Source organism: Salminus brasiliensis, chromosome 8 (assembly GCF_030463535.1).
Source record: "Salminus brasiliensis chromosome 8, fSalBra1.hap2, whole genome shotgun sequence".
Taxonomy (NCBI): Eukaryota; Metazoa; Chordata; class Actinopteri; order Characiformes; family Bryconidae; genus Salminus; species Salminus brasiliensis.
The window spans coordinates 25889620-25910969 of NC_132885.1; the positions used below are offsets into that span (position 1 = coordinate 25889620).

Genomic DNA, 21350 nt, shown 5'->3' on the forward strand with positions numbered 1-21350 from the left:
AACATACAGTGTTAGGCCATGGGACACATGCTCATTAATTGTTTCTTCTGAATTCAAGGGTATTAAAAAAAGGGGTTCATCCTGCTTTTGTTAGAGTAACTGTCTCTACTGTCCAGGGAAGAAGGCTTTCTACCTCGCTGTTTAGATTTCTTTGCATTCAGCAACAACAGCGTCAGTGAGGTCAGGATGTTGGATGATCACGAACCCACCTTATCCCCAACTCATTCCAAAAGCTTAATGTTGGGGGACTTTATACCCATCTAGTCCACGCCTGGCATTAGTCTGCTTGGCTTTTTTTTTTTTTTAAGTGAAAACTGCAGCATAATTTAAAGTTTAACACAGTACAATAATGTCCTTCTGTCAGTCAAAGAAATTATGGGTATTCCTTTCAGTAATAACAGACTTTCCCTTCAGTTTAAAGCATTATAAAATATCACACCTCCTGCTTACAAACATAAATATGGTATTAATTGAAAGTTAAGAATTTCCAAGTTCCACACATTTTCCAAAGCCCTTTCTTTCAATGAGCTCCTGAGTGCAAAATAATTAATATCAAATTACACCGCGATTTTGTTATGGCCGGCGATAACGACTGCTTCTAAGGGTTAATGGTCTGCACTGTGTTCATGCTAGATGAACGAATGCTGGTATTCCCTTACATAAAACTCGTAATGTCTCTCTGAGCAATCGGTTTATTTAGTTGTTTTCCGATCCATAATTACCAGGTAGAGCTCCTTTAAAATAGCAACACATTAAATGCATCCATGAGCACTCAGCTAATAGCTATTAAGCGAGCCGCTAATTCAATTTGGTGAGGAAAATTGGTTTTGAATGTCCCCCGCTTCAATTAATAGTTTTTGAGATATGTTCAGATCTCTCCCCTTTTTTTCACCCCCTCCACTCTTTGCAACATTACTTAAAGCCATTTCTTTGTGGAAATCACACTGCGGTGTAAAACCACAAATCCATTACAAATGATACCCTTAATCCCTTAGCTGAATTACGCGTGCTATTTCCACTCCAAATGCATCCGCCATGTGTTTAGGATTTCCCAGTTGCGCTTGACACCGCGTGTTTGGCCCAAACAGGATGCGTCCCGAGCAGATTTGAACAAAAGAGAATGCAACAGCGCTGAGGTCATCAGTCGCCAGCCAGCCAGCGGCACAGGCAGGGGCTCCGAGGTCACCGAAATAGAGATAAATGCGAATCGGAATAGGCAAGGCTGTGGCAATGAAGCTAATAAGAAACTGTTTTTATCTTTTTACAATTTAAATTGTAACCTTGAGCACGCCTGCTCCCAGAAGAATAATAATTCGGGGCCCGGCAGTGGAAGTGAGGGGGGAGGTTGGTGGGAGGGGTGAGCGTGGAGAAGAAGAGAGGCATTAGCGGCTGTGAGTAAAATATATGGCAGCGACGCCTCTCCGGCCCATCCACAATCAATTGGATTCTTTTACTTTAATATTTACTCGCAGCGATGAGATGCTAGTCTGCATGGTGATGAACAGTCTGCCTCTGGCGTTTGAAGGTGACCTGTCACCGCGTATGGACAAATCTCTCGCTCGCAGAAATGTAGAAAATAAATCATTAAAGGCAGGCAGGCCTCTCATTCCCGGATTTAAATCACCCCCAGATTTATGATTTGAATTAATGCTTCGTTTGGTCAAAGGAACGGTGGCCGAGACAAATGATGTTTGGTACTGAAGCCATCCTAATATTGATTACTGGATGTCTGTGCAATCTCTTGTTTATATCAAGCACTCTCCTGTGACAGGGTGGCCAATAGGAGTCACCCGGATGATAAGAGCAGAAAATATAGCTGGCTTTATTTGGCCGGCCAGGGGGAGCAGCAGCTTCTTTCAGCCTTTAATTGCAACATAAATTAGGTTTTTAAGTGAAATAGACAGTGTTTTCCATTCTTGTCGCGCAGCGCATTTGCTCGCCACACAAGATCATTACGGCATTAAAACAGAAAGGTCATTCCACCAGAGGTGGGAGGTATCGCGCACCGCGTTACATGTAAAAAGAGCTTTAAAATGCAGTTTATTTGTTTGTATTTTATGTACTGTTGTTTAACCCAGTACTGTAAAAATACACTCCACCACTATCGGGCCATGGCAGGCCATTGATTCACTTTTTGCGGGGTTTTGGCTCTGAATACCTAATATGTCCTGCTTTCAAGTGCATTATGCAGCTGGAATCTGTGGCCCTAAATCATTTGACAGATATAGCAATGACTACAGTAGTGGGGAACTTCGCTATGCCGGACAGCGAGGACCAGGACGTGACTTCATTCTGCACAAGAGCAGCTGTTTCCATAACCTTTTCAACGGAGGCCTTGTTTATTTCTTTATTTATTTGGCCATACCAAGTAACATGAAGCTGTAATTATTTAGCCCGTACTAATGGCGATGTTACTATTACAGCAGATCCCTCAGAAATAACGTTAACAAAACAACAACAGCAGCAGCAGCATAATAATAATGTAACAGCAGTTTCATAGTTTTATTGCCAAGTGGGTGCTGGAAGTCTACCACCCCCCCCCCCCCCCTCCCTCTTATGCACTCCATTTAGAAAGGTTCCTTTTTGATGTAGATCCCCTGCATTGTCTGCATCTTGTCTGAGACACAGACAGGCTGAGGCAGAGTGTGAAGGACATTCTGTTCTCCTCTGGACTTGGATTGCTTGTGTTGTCTTTGTTTTGATGTAAATTGAACAGGCTAATGTTCCCCCTCCCTGCATTAAATATTCAGCTCAATCACTCTCTCCTTTGCATTCGGTATTATTAATTGTAACAAAAAGGAAACGGCAAAAGAGAGACCGAGAGAGAAAGAGACACGCTGAGCCCATCCGAGTCAGGAGCCAAACAGCCAAACATCCTAAACGATTAAACCCAGTGCTTTGATTTCTCTCCGGTTCTTTATAAGCAGCTGATTGTAGGTGGGGGGTGGAGGAGTGTGCGTGTGTGTGCGCATGCCCCTCCCGCCTTCACTGTACAATGTGGATTGTTCCATGGACTCGCAGGAAATGCCACAATTACAGATCACAAACCAAGCAAAACATGTGCGACATGCTGCCCGGGAGACAAATAAACAGTGATCCATTCCTGCCCGTTGAGTTTGACCTGAACCAGAACCTTCATCATCCACTGGAGAAATCCTGTCAGCCGCCGCTAACTAACACCTGCCCGTTTCCCAGCTCAGGAATTGCCTTTGTTTTTTTTTTTTTGTTTTTTTCTTCCTGTAAGTGGAAGGCAGAAATAAAAAAGACAGGCTAAGTATTCGGATGCTCCGGGCTAAGAAAAGGAAAAAGGAAAGACGGAGGTGAAAGAGAAAACCGTTCCCCGTGGCCATTGGGTGCCATTTTGCATCTGATTCCTCGCCACGGCAACGTTAATGGACCTTAAATCCTCCCCATAATTAGATGGGGGAATTGTGCGTATCACCAACCAGATGATGCTGCCATAATGAAATAAGCGACGCAAACTTAAAGCCTTGCTTGTGTGTGTGTGTGTGTGTGTGTGTTTTTTTTTTTTGGTGTTTTTTTTTGTGTGTGTGTATGTGTGTGTGTGTGTGTGTGTGTGTTTTTCTCCAGTTTAGCAGGTTAGCCTGTTCAGACGTTGGCCCAGCCCTGGCACCGGGCTGTCAGGGGTAAGGGTGGGGGGGGTTGGAAAGGATTGCGAGAGGAGAGTCGGGCGCGATGGGGCCGGTGACAGGTGTCTGTGGCAGAGACAGAATTAAAAGCGAAGTGAAGGGGGGAGATGATGGGTGGCCCTCCCACCACCGACGGGGTCAGGCTCGCTAATTCCGCCAGGCTCCTTCTGGCAGAGGAGGCCAGGGCTCCAGAGATGGATCTGTAGTGAGACCGCAGCTGTAAGCGTGGAGGAGCTAATTGGTCCTTATCTTGCTGTCCCATTCATCTTCATTTTTTACCAATTACCCAGCATTATCTGTGTTCTCGGTTGGATATGGGAGTTAATCCTTTTTGGTTAAGCCGTTGGTGCGGCTTGCAAATTTCCACCGGCGGAGCGGGTGGGGGTGAAGAAGTCATGGAGGGAAAGGAAAGATAGAGGGAGGAGAAAAAAAAAGCTAAACAAACTTGGGGAAACTTCCTATCATTGCACCCAGGGAGGGATCGATAGGAAATGACATCACTGAAAGAGCCTGGAAGAGGGAGAGAAGTAGCAAAGGGGGAAAAAAAGAAAAGAAAGGAGAAACAAGTAGGAGGAGAATCAATTATTGGTGTTATAATTCAGGTTCTTGTTTGCAAACGTAGCGCTGCCATTGATTACGTTGTTCCCATTGCTCTTGCTATTATTGACTTCTTAAAACCATATTTTCTTCTCATCAATGGTTTCAGATTTGCGGCCTTGCCACTAGTAGTAGTGCTTAAAAGCTTGCATTAATTATTCAGCTCCCTGCCAAAACGGGGTATTAGTCCTTAGAGCCAATTTTTACCATTGTTTGCACGCTCGTGTTTACACAAGAGAAAACGAAAGGCACAGTTAAAAGTTCAAACGCGCTGACGTTCTGGGATGGGTGCCCAAGTTGTTGCTTCTTTTTTTTTTTTGTTCAGTTTGTTTCCCACGCAGCCCCCCGAAACACTTGCTAGAAAATGGCAAAACTGTAAGGCAAGCGTGTGTACGTGCGTCTTATTGTACTCGCTGTGTTGTCGTGTATAATCTCGTCAACGCATCACCATGTCAACCACATGACAGCTTCCTTTTCCAGCAGTGATGACAGGCAGAGGAAGTGAATGGCAGCTAGGCATCTGTGGCTTACTAGAACTGTCACATCTTTTTCAGCTCAGATATATATATATATATATATATATATTTATATATATATATATATATATATATATATATATAAACAATCCAACGGCACCCGCGTCTTTCTCTCAATGGAGATGAGTGTACGTGAAGCCCTCATTTAGCGTAAAGCATGCGCATTCAATGCTGAGCCTCTTAAAATAGCTCCCCATAGAGGGTGGATTGAGCGAGCCATGCCTACTGCTCTTTGATAGGGATCTGTTTGGTCACACGCAGCACCAGCTGTCATCTCAGCCTCCACTGCTGTGATTTAATTAGTCTGTTTATGTCCTTTCTAATAATAAATCCCGCTCTGTGGAAGGACAAATCCAACAAGGATTGCTTTCTTTCTTTTTTTTTTTTTTGGTTTTGTTCTTTTTTTTTTTGCTGTTGTTTTCAGCTGGTGGCCTTGCTCGGCTAAATATGGCCCTTCACATTGCAGACGCTCTTTTTCCCCCCCCTCAGTCTCTCTCTTTCCCTTTCTCTCTCTCACTCTCTCTTTCTTTCTCTTTCTTGACAAGAGCTGTTGAGAAAATGACCCCCCTACAGCCCAAAGGGTGAAAACATATCTGCTAGTCCTCAGCCACCTCTTAGCCACATCGGCAGAAAAGCGAGGAAGTGATTCATTCCACTCCTTTACGAGTCACTCGGCCATGTTTTACCAGCAGTCATTAAAGGGGTTTAGAGAAGCAAAACACCGCCTCACCTGGCTTAGTTTACATTCCTGTGCGCTGTTTTGTCTGGGTGGAAAAATCAGCGGGGCTTTACTGTAGAAACGAAGGATGGCGGGGTGGGTGTGCATCTCTTCCTGTGCAATGATTCAGTCTGATTCTGATTCCTTACCCAAACGATTCGGTGCATCACTATGGTTCAGATCAATTTGGCCTATCATGGAATTTTTCTCTGAGCATTTGAGAAAGTGTTGAAGTTTTGAGGTTTTAAAATGTGACACTACCTCCCTGATCCGGAAGGAAGCTGCAAACTATAATATATCAATGTATCCATTGTTTGTGATGCAACACAAACCAGCCAATTTACTCATATCCTACTGTTGAAACTACACTTGTCTACGTTAGTAAGTTTAGCCCTGTTCATGCATGTCAAAGTTATAAGGAGATTTACGACCTGGCCTGCTTTTGGAAAGAGGTTCAACACATGACAGCCAAACAGAAGCAAGATCATTTTCATATAGTATATCATCAGTCACACTTGTATCTCCAAAATGGCAATTTTACAGTAGACTTTCAACAGAAGTCTCAGACATTATTCCAGGTCATTTTGGAGATTTCCTGTTTTTTCATTCATCATAACATTTGATACAATTTAAAGAACAACTTCCAAAATTTCTCATGTCAAAAACTGTAGATTTTTGCAGGACTGTGCCGATATCTAGTTGTGTTAAAGGCACAGTAATAAAAGCAGCCTCTTTAATTATAAGAAATACATTACACGTACCTCTCAGGGAAACAAAACAAAAACATCAGATACAAGAAAATGTCAAATATGGACCCTTTAATACACCTTGGGACTTCAGGAACTGCTTACATGGTAGTAAGACAACCCAGAAGGCCTGTTTTCCCCCCTGAGGGGAATGATCTCTGGGAATAGGCAAAGTTGCTTTTATTATAATTGAAAATAAAGGATTATAACCTTCCCAAATCGCTGCAGTTGGATTGGCACTTTGAGACTGATGTATCGTTACACCCCTAAAGGAAAAGGGAAGCATTAGTGTGAGCCGGTAGACTGGGCTTAGAGACAGCGCTGTATTTCGTTTGGCGAGAGATGGGGCCTCTCCTGGGTTTTCGTCTTCCAAGTGCCTCTATTAGTGTGTTGTGGTCCTGGGAGGCAGGTGACAGATAAGTGGAGAGTGCCACACATTTTAATAGAATTTCAAAAGATAACTTGATAATCACTTATTTATTTATTTATTTATCTATCTAGTTTTTTTTTTTTTTTTTTTTAATGAAGTCGTGGCTTGTTCTAATTCCGGTCGCATCGACAGTTAAGCATCAGCATAAAATTGAATATGCATGATTTCGATGGGTGGGTTGGTGTGCGGGTTTGGGATGGGTAGGGGGTTGCGGTGGCGGTGTGCAAAGTACTGATTTACACAGATGCCTACAAGTGCAGAAATAGATTACAAAATAGGAATTGATTAAACATTATTTTCTGTAATGATCCATATCAAGCTCTATCATTTCTGCAGAGCACCGCGGCCCTGGCATTATTATTATTAGAACCGTAGCTAAGGACAGCATGGTACATAAAGCAGTGTAATGCAAATATTTGTATTGCTGTCTCATCCGGTTACTTCACAGCAGCAGGCGAGGCTTTAAAAAAAAAAAAAAAAGCAAGTGACCAGTTTACTTGTCAGCCCTCATCAGCATTAGAGCTTGTTCTTCATTAATTGGATGAATTAATTTGGAGCTGTTTGATTCAGTGGTGAGGCATGCGTTTGCCTGTCCCTCTTTACTAATCTCTGTCAGGTTGCATTTATAAGTGGAATTGAGTGACCTTTGGAGGCAAAGATAGGAGTGAAGAGATCAGCGCAATTTGAAAAGACAATGTCACTTGGTGTAAATGTGATACATGTAATAAATGACATTCAACCTTTCACAGATGATAAGCCTTTGCGGCCTGTAATGCGGACCATGCGTGCGCTTTGGCTGCTCCGAATATCCCTCCGATAGGTCATCTCGCAACACTTAATTACGGCGAAAGAAGCCGAAACGAGCACGTGGCGCATTAGCATTACCCCGACGCCGTGTTTATGATGACAGGAGAGGATGCAGTATGACAAAGTGCGGTTTTAATATCAAAGTGATTATAGCAATGATAACATTAGTGCAATTACAGAGTGAGAGATGAAGGTGCAGTTGTTATCAGTCAGACATCTGTCAAGCATGGAGTACCATTAACCCTACAACTCGCAAGTGATCCCGCACCGGCTCTGTCCTTCTGGAACCTCATTCTTCTTCCTCCTGTTACAGTATGGGACAGTATTGGGTTCAGTCTGCCTCAGACTGAGGCAGTGGGAGATTTATGCAGGAACAGCTGTGCATGACAATGACCTACTAGTCTACTAGAGCTGGCTGACGTCTGGTGACCTTAGGAGTGTAATTATACAGGAACTTGAGCTGATACATGTTCGATACAGACGTAAGAGAGAAATGCTAGCATTGATTTGGCGTTTACTTTTTTGCTCAATGTTTAGTCTTCAAATTAACAGCTAGTTAAAGCCTAATTAACACAAGTACGTTATTGTTTAGTAAATAAATAATTTTTTGTACTTATTTTTACAACAAACAATGTACATAAATTAGCTTATAATTTTTCATTAATTTATTTAATTAAGTATTTTAATTTACTGCCAATTAACCCAGTCGTTCATAACTCCCCCTACCACTAGCAATGCTTTTAACACTAGGGTAGGGACTTTACACATCTCCTCCGATTCATGCAAAGCCAGCTACCGTCTCTTTTCGAACTGCGCCAGGTCCCTAGTTCTGCAAGCTAACAGACGCCTGTTCCGGTCAGCGATACGTTAAGTGATGAGAGGAGACAGTGCCATCTTATCCACCCAGAGCGAAAACGGCCAATTGTGCTCTCTCGGGCTCCGGCCACTGATGGCAAAGCAGCAAGCTCTGGACTGCCTGGGTAGCGCATTAGACCGTTAAGCCACTTGTTTTGAAAGATTTTTATTTTAATAAAATATTTCTTACTAATTAAGTACTTTACTCAGTTGCAAGATAATTAACATACTTTTTACTTCATACATTTTTAGTCCTTTAAAGTCTACAGTACACATTGTAAAGCAAGAGATTTCCTTCGTTCTTTCTGAACAGTGCCACGAGGACTTCTGCTTTCAGTGTCAGACTTACTACTGCATTTAGTACACATCACACATCACCCACCCACCACCATGTCACACACCACAGCATCATACACCAACTCCGCTTCTATACCTGTATACCTGGTATATCAAATATTTTATAGCATAAAAAATATGCAGTTCAATTAAAGGTACACACACACAAATATATATATGTATTTGAGCCGATGAGCCATAACATTATAACCAAATAGATCCCTCCTGTGTCGCTCTGAGCTGTCGAGGCATGGACTCCAAAAGACCTCTGAAGGCAGACACCAAGATGTTAGCAGCAGATCCTTTAAGTCCTGGAAGTCCTGTTGAGAGGTGGGGCTTCCATGGATCACATCAGTGAGTCGTTGGTGCTGTCACAGGTTGTCCTTCCTTGACGCAGATTTAGTAGGTACTGACCACTGCATACCAGGAACATCCCACAAGTTGCTGTTTTGGAGATGCTCTGAGATTAGTTTTGCCCAAGAAGTGTTATTAGTGTAGCATGGTCCAAATTTATCATAGAATAGGCAGTGTTGTCGCTTTCTAGGCTTTATCAATCATTATCAATTTTTGATCATAAAAATAAAAACGATATCCTTTAGTTTAATATACTCATAAGTTATATTCCCCCCCCAATTTTATTCATTATATTTGTCAAGAATGAATAAATGCATATATTTTGACTATTTAGGTGTGACATATGTCAAATTCCCTCGTGAGGAATTTCACCCCGACCCATAGGCGATGCTAATTTTGTAATTAGAACAGATGATGCAATGGTCAACCTCATCCCCTCAAAAGCCATCCCATGTAGCTCAGTGCTCTGTGATTGATAACACCGCTCAATATATTTCATCTCAGAGTCCGAGTCAAATGACAACTGCCTGCCATTGACTGAAAGCAATCTGTTTAAAAGGGACCCTTTGCTAAGTATCAGATGGAGATGATTCTTCGCGCTGCTTGGGTGTCACAGTCCCTCGTGAGGGAGGATATTGATTGTTCTTGAATATATTGTGCTTTCAGTGGAAACAGCTGCTGGTAATGCCTCCCCTCCTCCCGTTATACAGCCTGCAGTTTATTGAGAATGATATGGGACAAATTTAAACTGAAGCCAATTCAAGGCCAAATTGGGTGTGCTTGCAGTGATGTATCCTGAAGGCCTGTGTCTGAGTATCTTTGACAATGTGCATAATTACGCTGACCAGATCACGATGCAGCTCCACAGCCTTGTCCAGCTCCATAGCCCTGAAATCTGTAGCAGGGATTGAGATTTAAGGTTTTCTTCAGTTGCTTTTAACTACTCTTTTAACTACTATACTCTCCAAAAAAGAATCTAAAAGGGTTCTTTGAGCAATTCCATAAAAGAGCCACCTTTGGTTTCTAAAGAGAACCATTTTTAAAATAAAAAAATAATAAAAAATTAAAAAACATTAAACAAGGTCCTTCACACACACAAACACACACACACACACACACACATATATATATATATATATATATATATATATATATATATATACGCTACATGGACAAATGTATAGGGACGTCTGCTCATTCTTAGTTTTTTCCAAACTAGGCCTATCTATAAAAGTGTCTATCTTGCTTTTGTTGGAGTCCAGGGAAGGCGTTTTACTAGATTTTGGAGCATTGCCTATGAGGATTTGATTGCATTCAGCAAAAAAAGCATTAGTAAGGCCAGGATGTTGGATGATCACAAGCCCACCTCAACCCAGACTCCCCAACTCATCCCAAAAGTATTGGATGGAGCACCTATAATCATTCTAGAGAAAACAGTCTCACTGCTCCACAGCCAAGTAATATCAGACAGGCCAGAACAGAACTGTCACAAACTGCCCATTGAGGGAATCCCGGCCTTTCTAGTTATTAAGTTGTCACTGTCTTGAGTCAAAACCTTTTATCCCAGAAGATAAGCAATCCGCATCCTACAAGTTAATATAGCAGGTTTTGCACTATTTCTATTGGTCCATTCATTATGAAATGTTCCCACAGTATAAGAAGCAGCTGAGCAGCCAAAAAAACCTGAAGTGGAGATCCAGCGTTTTGGCCTGACAGTGTCAAAGTATATAATGTCATTTCCTGAACAGTTATAATAATAATTATGTAGTTATTAATGGCGACAAGGTTAATACATAAATAATGAGTTAATGCAATAAATTATTAACAGTACAGGATTTTTTATTTTTTTTTGGTAGTTTGATCCTTCAAACCAACTGCAGTTCCAGACTGAAACTGCTGCATGCTGTGATTTGCTGTTTGACACAGTCTGTGGGTGTTTTCTGATGAAAAAAAAATCTCTGGCAGCCCCCCTTAAAGTACGAGTGGTCCCCATCTAATTGGGGAGGTGAAGTTAGTGAGTGAAAGTTTTGAAATAATATTGAAACTGGAAAGGTCTGTTCCATTCTTGACACTGTTTTTATGAAGAAAATGATTTGTACATGCATCTGTATGCTGAAAATAATGCTTATTAGCAATGAATCACTGGAAAAACTGGTTGGTGTGGCGCAACAGATAACACCACAACCTGCCACTGAGCTACCACACCATGTGGGAGACTGGGGTTCAATTCCCGGTCTGGGAGGCTATGCTGCCCTACGAGTCCTTGGGCAAGACTCCTAACACTACACTGACCCACCTCTAATACAGTAATACAAGTAACCTTGTAAGTCGCTCTGGATAAGAGTGTCAGCTAAATGCCATGAATGTAAAAACAAAATGCACTTTTTAAAGGTGACAAAAAATAATTCCAGTTCTAATTTGGTCCAATTTGAGCAAATAAAACCAATGTAATGAATTATATGATTTCATTTTTGTACCGTGTTGTAATGTATTGAAAAAAAAAAAAAGAAAAAAGCCTATGTGACAGTGTATATCCACTAAACACTGAGCAGAGTGTGGAGAGCATTTTTTATTAATGGCCAGGCTGTGTAACAGGTAGTGTTATTGGAATAAACCCACTCCACCATATGCCAAGGACTGCTGCTGGGCCTTTATCCTACGAGAGAGAAAAAAAAATAATAATAAAACAATGCTGTCTGTCTCCTCCGTAATCCCTACCACATGTTTGCTTTGATGGTTCTGGGGGTGGCGGTGTAATTATGCTACCTCATCAAGCTAGAGATGTTTTGTTGCCATTATTTTTTACACTCTCGATCCTCACAAGTGTGTAATAGATGTGTTTTTCTCCTTTACCTTCTATTTCTTATTAAAAGCGAAGCCTCTTGCATGGGATCAACGGCAGTAAATTCCACCCGGCAAAGTTATTTCTGTGTCGACGTCTGGAATGTCATGTGGCTTTAGAAATGATGGTTATTATATAGCATCTGCTGGCATGTGTAAATTGCAGCCTTTTTCTATTTAGATGCTAACAAATATGTGTTTTGTGTGTGTGTGTGTGTGTGTGTGTGTGTGTGTGTGTGTTGTTTTTTTTTTAAGAAATACAGAAGAAAGTGCTTCTGTCAGTGACACCAGGAGACTGTGGGTGGCTACATCAAAGTGAAGTATCGTCTACTCCACAGCCCCTAATGAGTTACAGGGTTTAGCAGACTTGACTGGCTATGCCATCTGTGAATAAGAAAACAATCTATGGCCCTGCCAGCATGCCAGACTCCTCTGGGTCTGCGGAGGGCTCTCTGCTTTTATTTCCAATAGCACCTCTCGTACATGTTTGCTCTGCTAGTTTTAATAGCTGTGAGCCCTTTGTAGTATCACGGTCAGAATTTATTTACATTGGAAATATACTTTTAATTGCATTTTTTTATTTATTTCATTTATTTATTTATTTATTTATTTATTTTTATCCCCCCAGAACGGACAGCATCTGTTTTTCATAAAACGGCCACTCTGTTTTTCACATCGTCCAAATCCCTAAATTAGCCACAACAAAGTGTGCTTCCTAAGCCACGTACAGCCTCACCTTTCGAGCGCTAGGTCTAATCAAGACGGTGCATTTTATGGGGGGTCATTAATGCAGATCGCTGTAACCGTGGGTCATTGAAATACTGCAGCGCACATCAGAAAAGCAGAGGACTCGTTTGGGACAAAGGCGAAATAACAAATGAAATTCTTTGCGAAGCGTCCGCTTTGCACTTAGTTCAAACGACCCGAGATTTTGTTCATTCAAATCCAGGGACTGACCGAAAGCGTGTTTGTTTAGACACGGGCGTTTACGACGTATCGTTCCGTCGCAGTGCACTCACAAACAAAGACAGATAGGCTGGAAACAAGTCATTTAATTAGTGCTGCAAGCCCCATCCCTGACTGCAGCAACCAATTATACATTCCACAGGCATCCACAGGTCCTATTTCACGGGAGGAAAGCAAATCTTTTCTGGCCTGGGCTCATACAGTACATCTTTCCCCTTCCATTTAAGCGAAGGTAAATAGCAGAGACAGACAGCTTCATTAGACAGCATCTGAGGAGCAGGCAGGGGCGGATTGTCGCTTAAATAGTGGGCTTTTACTGGAGGGCTAACTGGCGACCTCGGATCAATTACAGCTGACATTATTGTTTGTCGCGAGCTCTTACAGGACAGAGGAAGAGCGGCAGGAAGGGCCTAAGCCTCGCCGAAAATGTAATTTTCCCCCTCTTTTGCCTTCATTCCACAAACAATAAATCACTCAGTTGAAGAGATAATAAAGTGCCAAGTAGGAACTGGTTTAATTTTTGTCAGGGGAAATCTTCCATCCTCACCAGGATAATGCAGCAAGAGAAGATGGCTACAGGCTAGCTGTTAACATCGTAAGGAGTGGATTTTCACTCGTACTCCTGACGCTTTATTGTGCTGTTAGTCATCATGTTACCTATCATTGACTGTCGTGTTATCTATCTTCGAGAAGAGTGTCAGGGTGATGCAGCGTTTCAGATAAATGCCGTGCATAGTATTGTATACGGCTGTAATATAAAAACTGTGGACTCATAGCTTTCTCGAATGCATGTGGAATTATCCAGACATTTGTGGAAGAACAGATTAGGCTGCTCTTGGGAGTTTCTTCCCATTTTAACAAAATCACCAAGCTGCATTTCTTAAATATATATAAATAATATTGCATCTTTTTGGTTGTATCTTATCTGTATAAAATAAGAAATTGGGAATAAAATACCATATATTTTTGTTAATTGTATCAGAATGGATCAGAATACTTTGAAATGATTTGCATTAAAGTGTATTATTGTCAAGGTAAATAAGATATATACACTTATATTATCATACATTACAATATGTCATATTCATGTTATTTTGATAAGAAAATAAAATAATTCTAATAAAATAACTCCCTTAAAACATTAGAATACCACTTCTAGTCCACTCTGCAAGGAAATAAAACAGCGATATTAAAAAAAATATTAAAAAAATAATGTATCCTGTTTGGTTGGAGAACCTGTCTCTACTGTCCAGGGAAGAAGGCGGAGCATTGCTTTGATAATTTGATGATTTGCATTCAGAGACAGGAGCATTAGTGAGGTCAGGATGTTGGATGATCACCACCTCATCCCCAACTCCACGACTCATCCCAAAAGTGTCGGATGGAGCACCATCCATCATTCCAATGAATTCCGCAGCTCAATGCTGTGTGCTTTATTAACCCTCTAGCCTACAACTGGCATTTGCCATTGTGCCAATAGGTTCATGTTTAATTGGCAATACTGCTCTACAGGGACTACACAAGCTGTGTGCCTGTGTGTGCATTTGCACATCTGTGTCAGCAGTGGTTGCAGCTCAAAGTAGCTGAAGACATTCATTAGAAGGGCTGTCCACAAACATTTGCACACATGCAGTATCTTGCTATACTTGGCCTGTGAGTGCCATAACCACTTTATGAGACGTGGAAATTACGCAGCGTTCTCTGCTTTTTGGGTTCTTGGTGAAACCCTGTTTTTGCTTGTCAGGTTTTCTTGCTGTGCTCTGAATAGGCCATTATGGCTGGAACATCACTTAAGGATGGCAAAACATGAAAGGAGGTAGCACAGGCAGAAAAGAGAGAGAGAGAGAGAGAGAGAGAGAGAGATAGAGATTAGGCCCTGGAGAACAGGCTTCTACTGTATATGCCCATGGTGCAGCACACACACACACACACACACACACAGTGGAAGTTGGTGAGCTCTACAGACATCATTCATTGCAGGGGGAAATGATAAAGAAGAGGCATTTAAATGACAAAGGCAAAGTCATATCATCCTTTAGTACACTCCTCCCCTCCCTCCTCTTGTGTATGTTGATTTGCTGAAATCCAGTCAGATCTTGCGCGGGGAATCACAAAGGCACGGCACCACTCAATCGGGCTCTCGAGGAGCTCTGAAAGGTGGATGTGTGCATGAATGCCTCACTCAATTTGTTTGGATGTAGCGCTGTAAGTATCCCGCAATCACACCGCACTGCTTTGGTGCGTTTTAATTGAGTCCGGCCCTGGGAGCCGTAATTGATTCAGACTCTTGAGGAGAGGCGCCTTTACAAGGTGCTGCTTGGCTTCTCCCTCTTTAATCCCCTCCGTTTTTCTAATGTTTGGGAATGTGTTTTCCCAGTGAATCCGCTGGTCATCTTTCTTATGGAAATCAACTGTGCTTTTCCAAGGGAAGCAATGACACAGAAGGGGAGGGTGGGCTTTTTTTTTTTTTTTTTTTTTTTTGTTCTTTTTTTTTGTCCCCCCTCCTGATGTTGATCTGCTCTCACCCCTCGGCCACTGATATTTTGCACAAAAGCAAAGCAGACTTGTTTGGTGTATTATCCCTCTGTGTTTCTGTCCCCTTTACCTTGAGCCAGTGTGTGTGTGTGTGTGTGTGTATGTGTGTGTGTGTGTGTGTGTGTGTGTGTTCGAGAAAGAAAGAAAGGAGGAGTGCAGGAGCTCAATCAATTCCACAGGAGACGCTGAAGTTTTCTTTCAAGCACTTGAGTGGAGCCTTTGAATGCTGGAGACCAAAAATTTCCCTGTTACTTTTGATCCCCCAGTTCAAAGTAAGGAGAGGCAGTGAGTGGGTCCACGGTTCAGGGACACACACCAGGCTGTGACCTTATTTGTGTGCACATGTCCTTTGAAAAAGGGGGACAGTTTCGCTTCCACCTATTTAATCACTGTCTCAGGATGTGGAACACGGGCTCCCAGTTTTATTGTTTATGAACTGAACTTTTGAAGATCTAGAAATGTCATTACGGTTTTGCCAGCCAGAAAAAAAATATATATAAATAAATAAATAGTACTGCCAATAGAATAGGACTCTGTGGAGCAGATAAACATGAACATATTGGCACTATCCCTAATGCCAGGTGTGGGCTAGAGGGGTATAAAGCCCATCAGCATTGAGCTGTGGAGCAGAGAAACTGTGTGCTCTGGAATATTGATGATGCTTCATCCAATGTTGTATCAGAGAGATATAAATATAGATGATACATACATACATAGTATTATGCTAAGGATTGGGCACCCCTTGTTAAATTATGTGTTGTTGATTAACATCCCCTACAGAGATCACTCTTGAGTTTATTATCTTAATTTAATATGCCCCCCCCACCCAAAAAAAAAAAAACATAAATAAAAAATACTAATAATAATAATTTGGTGCTTTCAAGTATAATGGTTTTATAACGTTTTTTTATGTTTTATTTAAAAAAAAATAGAAATTGCCAATGTGCATTTTTATGTTTAAATATCTTTTCTGTAGAGAATTACAAACATTACTGAGTGCACATGCAGCTAAAGGGCAAAAAACATAGCCGGTCACTAGATCGTAACATTAGTTAACTGCTGTAATTAACGTAGATGTGTTACGTAGGTTTGTACATTGCTTTTGACTCAGTAATAAAGTTTCAGAGTTTCATTTCAGGGTTTTTTATTTTTGGCAAAGGGATGCGATCCTACTTCTAAGCTTAAACATTTTCCATCCATCCTCTCTGTGGTTGATGCAGTCTTTTGTTATTTAGTGTAACGAGTTCTGCTTTCTGATGCTTTCTGCCCCCCCTGGCTGCACGTGCATCTATGTGATGACATTGAACAGAAACCCGTCTATACGGTCAGGTCTATACCTGTGTGACAGTTGCAGTTTTAGTTATTTTGCTCTGTACACAACCTCAATAGATTTGTGTGAAGGCGTTCAGCTTTAATTCAGGGGGGTTAACAAAAATATTGCATCAACTTATTACCGTTCCTTATTTATTACCGTTTCTTATTTCTTTGTCCCTCTATTTTCACAGTTCACTGTAGATGGCTGATATTTTTTACAGCCAGGTGAAGCTCATTATTTCATGATGAATTACAAAGACAAAAAGGGTCTGGGTTTGTTTCCTAGTGTTGGATTTCTAGTGTAGCTGTTCATTGGAACTCGGCATACTCACTATGCAGTCCAAAGATGCATAGCTGCAAATGAAGGAGGCCAGCATTAGGCTGAACAAATTTTAGAGACTCTAAAATTGGTCAAATCAACAATTTGGTACGTTCTTAAAAACAAAGGAATGCACCAAAAAGACCTGCTCTATTTAAGGCTCTTAGGAACATTTAGGTTTATTTTTAGAAGAAAAAGGTAAAGCACCTTAAATGGTTCCTTCACAATTTCAAACTGAACAACCTCTAAAAGTCAAGAAATCTTCAGAGGTGGTAGGCGTATGCATTTAAAAGTTAAAAATCAAGAGACACCTAATGTCAATACACATCCGGAATCAAAGCCTGCCCAGTTCAGATTCTTAAGACAGAGGAAACGGAGGAATACGGAGAAGCAAAGCAAGGACTCCTCATCATCTGCATTATTTGTCACTTCATCTGTCAAACATGATGGAGGCAGTGTTCTAGCAAGGGCATGTGTGGCTGCCAAAGGAACTGGGTCACTGGTGTTTCCTGATAATGTGACTGTGTGCTGAGTGTATAGCTCAATACACTTTTAAATCCATGCTGTTTCTGTAGTCGAATGCTGCAAAACTGTCAGGGGGGCACTTCACCGATCAATAATGACCCAAAACATATCTCAAAAGCAACCCAGGAGCTTCTTAAGGCAAATAAATGGAATGTTCTTAAATGGTCTCCTGACCTCAACCCAAGTAAGCATGCTTTTCACTTACTGAAGACAATACTGAAAGCAGAAAGATGAATAAAAAAAAGGCCTGGAAAAGCATCCCAGGGGAGCCTTTGGTGATGTCTATGGGTTCCAGACTTCAGGCTGCCGTTAACAGCAAAGAGTTTGCGTCTGAGTCTTACAAATAATTCTTCGATATAATAATGTTTGTCCAAATATTTTTGAAGCTTGAATTGACAATTAAAAAGAATAGTTATAATGGCTGTTTATACAGTACTAGTCAAAAGTTTGGACACACCTGGATAAACAAGTTGAACAAGCCTAAGTTATATGTTGATCTGAAAGGAGGCTATTAAGACTATTTATTGGTTTTGCTAAATAAGTGAATGTATTAATGTTCATTAACGTATTGTAGTTATGTGATTTGAGAAGTATTTCCACCCTCACACCTATACATCACTCTCCAATTTAGGACTGCTTACCCCCCCGGGCCACGACATCCTAACTACGGTGGATACCTGTGTGTCCCTAGTGTCCTCTTTTTCTGAAAATGAAAAATATGGTCGCCCTAGTATTTAAGATAACGACCAGCACACATTCAACCAGGTGTGCCCAAAGCTTTGCTTGACATTGTACTGTTTTTAATGTTCCTGTATTTTTTTTTTAGCTCCAATACCTTGACTAAAATTAAACTAACAACAACAACAAAAAAACAACGTAACCCCCTGAAGTCAAATGCACTGGAATTTGTAATTGATTTAAAAGCCCAGTCACTTCAGCATGGGTGTGTGCATAACATTGGCCCCTCCCTCTCCCTGCCCACTTTGATCATTGTCAATGATTTCCGAGCATGATAAATGAGAGACCCTTAGGAGAGACTGAGGGACGTATCGGCAGCACGATATGCTTTGAAATCGCTACAATATAAATCACTATACAAGTAACACGGTCTCTGGCCCAAATACCCAAATACTTATAATTAGCTTGTAGCCATCTCTGGATGCATACTTATTTTTAATTAGCACTGTTTTAGGTAGTTATCTCAGTAATGGCTTTCATGTCTGCCTCATTTTTTTCTTTGCGGGGAGATGCAGCACAGTGAATGCATTTACTATTAATAGTGAAGCATTTCCATAATTCCACATTTTTTTTCCTGAACAGAGCTTTTATGGAGATCTATTTAAGATCTCTGTTATCATTATCATGGCTGTAATTATGGTCTAATCGATGCAACTATATGTATTATTAACATGAAGTGTAAAATATTTATACCCATTCCTAATGAAGATAATGGTTTGAAAACACACTACAGGGAGAAAATTGCAGTATTGAATTTTGCAAATTGGTTATTTTTTCAGTGAATATTTGTTAGGCCGTGTCAGCAACGTCACATGATCGATGAGAAGGGGGACTCGTGTGCAGGCATTTGCTGCATGCTCGCTGTTTATCTCTCTCCCCTGCTGAGCGCTCGTTCCGTCTTCATTTAACCACACTTAGCTCCAATTTCTTCCCCAAAAAATAATGACTCCCTGAAATTCTCCCATCTCTGCTCCTGTTTCAGGTTTGGAACTGCCATTCATGATGATGCCCCACCCCCTGATCCCTGTCAGCCTGCCTCCTGCATCAGTCACCATGGCAATGAGTCAGATGAACCACCTCAGCACCATCGCCAATATGGCCGCCGCAGCACAGGGACAGAGTGCCCCATCCAGAATGGTGACATCAGTGATTAAGGTAACCCACGGTGCCGCTCGCTCATTGTGTTGTGCACATTCTCTCGTCGGCCGTGGAGGGGGGAGGGGGCTCCGCTGCATGATCGGTGCTTTCGCGCGCCGTCGCCGGGGCACGGCGTCCCACAATAGCCTCGGCCAGAGGAGAAAGGAGGGGAGCGGCAAAGGGAAGGGAGGGGAGAAGGAGGGGAAAATGGAGGGATGCAGCGTTAAAAGGCTAAGAAGAGTGCTGTCGAGAGCTAGCTGTGCTGAAGGAGGGCTTGCGCTGCTCTGACGTTCAGAGGCAGCCGCTGCACCAGCGTGTTTTAGGAGCCGTCGATGGACAGGCTGGTGTAACGTAATGGCTGCGGATGAGTGTGTGTCTGTGTGTATGATGGTCTTTGTACATATTTAGGACAAATGGGGAAAAGCACAATCTCAGGACCACCTAAATGATCCTGATTAGGAAAATGCTTTTTAGCACAAGCTACATGATGAACATGTAATTACATGCATACAATACATACCGAACATATTATCACATATGTGCATATATATATATATATTGTGTGTGTTTGTGTGTGTCTGGCAGGAACGTGTGCCTGACAGTCCCTCCCCTGCTCCCTCTCTGGAAGACGGCAGGAGGCCGGGGAGCCGTCCCTCGTCCCAGCGCAGCAGCAGCGTCTCCAGCTCCCCCGCACACACCGAAAGCTCCTCGGACAGAATCCGTACGTCTGCTCCGTCTCTCACACTCCACCTCCCTCCCTTCCTCCCTCTGTCTCTCTTTCTCTCTCTCTCCTTCTGCATTTATCCTCTCCTCTTTGCTCCTGTCCTCTTCTTTCCTCTCACTCTCTCTCTCTCTCTCTCTCTCTCTCTTAAGCACACAAGCACAAAAGAGCCCTCACTTGTGCTAAAAATGCCCACTGCCATGAGAGAATGCGTGTCCCTCTTCTCATTCCATTGTTTTTCATCAACTGAGAGACCTATATATTCTACCCATGTTTTTTTGCTCTGCACACACTTCAAGGGAATTACAGTATCTGTTGCCCGCTCCTGCGCATTGTGTGTGCGTGTGTGTGTGTGTGTGTGTATATATATATATACTGTAGAAATATATATATATATTCTTTGTGCCAGTTTATGCCCAACCACTGCACACTGCCATAAATTTGCAGCAGTAATTTAGCAATAATATAAAGATTAACACCACAGTTGCATATATATTACATACTATAGTAGTCTCTTTCAGTCCCAGTGCAGGCATCCATTGTGAAACAGCTCACATGCTCATGTTAGCCTTCTTTTTTTTTTTTTTTGCAATAATTAAACAGAGAAAACTGCCCTAATGTGAAAACGCAAGCCTGTCCTGTCCTCTGTTGTCTGTATTGTTACGCTTGAAGACGTATGACAGATCATTGTGTATTACAGTTTGATTTCATTATAAGTAGTACATTTATACCTCTCATATTGTCGATATCACACAAAAGCCTTGCATCTCCAAAATGGCAACTTTATAGGAGAATGAAAATATATATATATATTATATTTCAATAGAAAGTAATTTTATTCCAAGTCATTTTGGACCATTTCTGTTCGTCCAGTCATCGTGGAATTTTGATACAAAGTAAAAAACAACTGCCAGATTAGGACACAGTGTCCACATCAGTGTCCAAATAACCATAAAGCGTACATTTCAGTGGCTGGAAATTTGTAGCCAACTATTTAACAAACATTTGCTCTTACATCAGGGGTATTTATGTGGACTTTGTCTCCCCTTTGCTGAACAACTAGATGCTGGACTCGATTGCATTCAAACACAAGAGCATTAGTGAGGTCAGGTACTAATGTTGGATGATGAGTTCTGAATCACAAGCACCACTCCAACATATCCCAAAGGTACTCAGTAGTTCTCTAGCACTGCAGAGAACTCGGTTCCACTGCTCCACAGCCCAA

The 21350-nt window shown here is 41.7% G+C and overlaps 1 protein-coding gene across 5 annotated transcripts in view; it reads left to right on the forward strand.

Moving 5' to 3' along the window:
* Positions 1–21350, forward strand: part of dachd (dachshund d) — a 138602-nt gene that overhangs the window by 76190 nt on the left and 41062 nt on the right. For 4 of the 5 annotated variants that reach the window (XM_072686287.1, XM_072686288.1, XM_072686285.1 and 1 more), the window contains exons 4-6: positions 12126–12185; positions 19250–19422; positions 19990–20125. In XM_072686287.1, the coding sequence (XP_072542388.1) occupies positions 12126–12185; positions 19250–19422; positions 19990–20125 (369 nt within the window). The remainder of the gene's footprint in view (positions 1–12125; positions 12186–19249; positions 19423–19989; positions 20126–21350) is intronic. The other variant, XM_072686286.1, reaches the window with a different exon arrangement.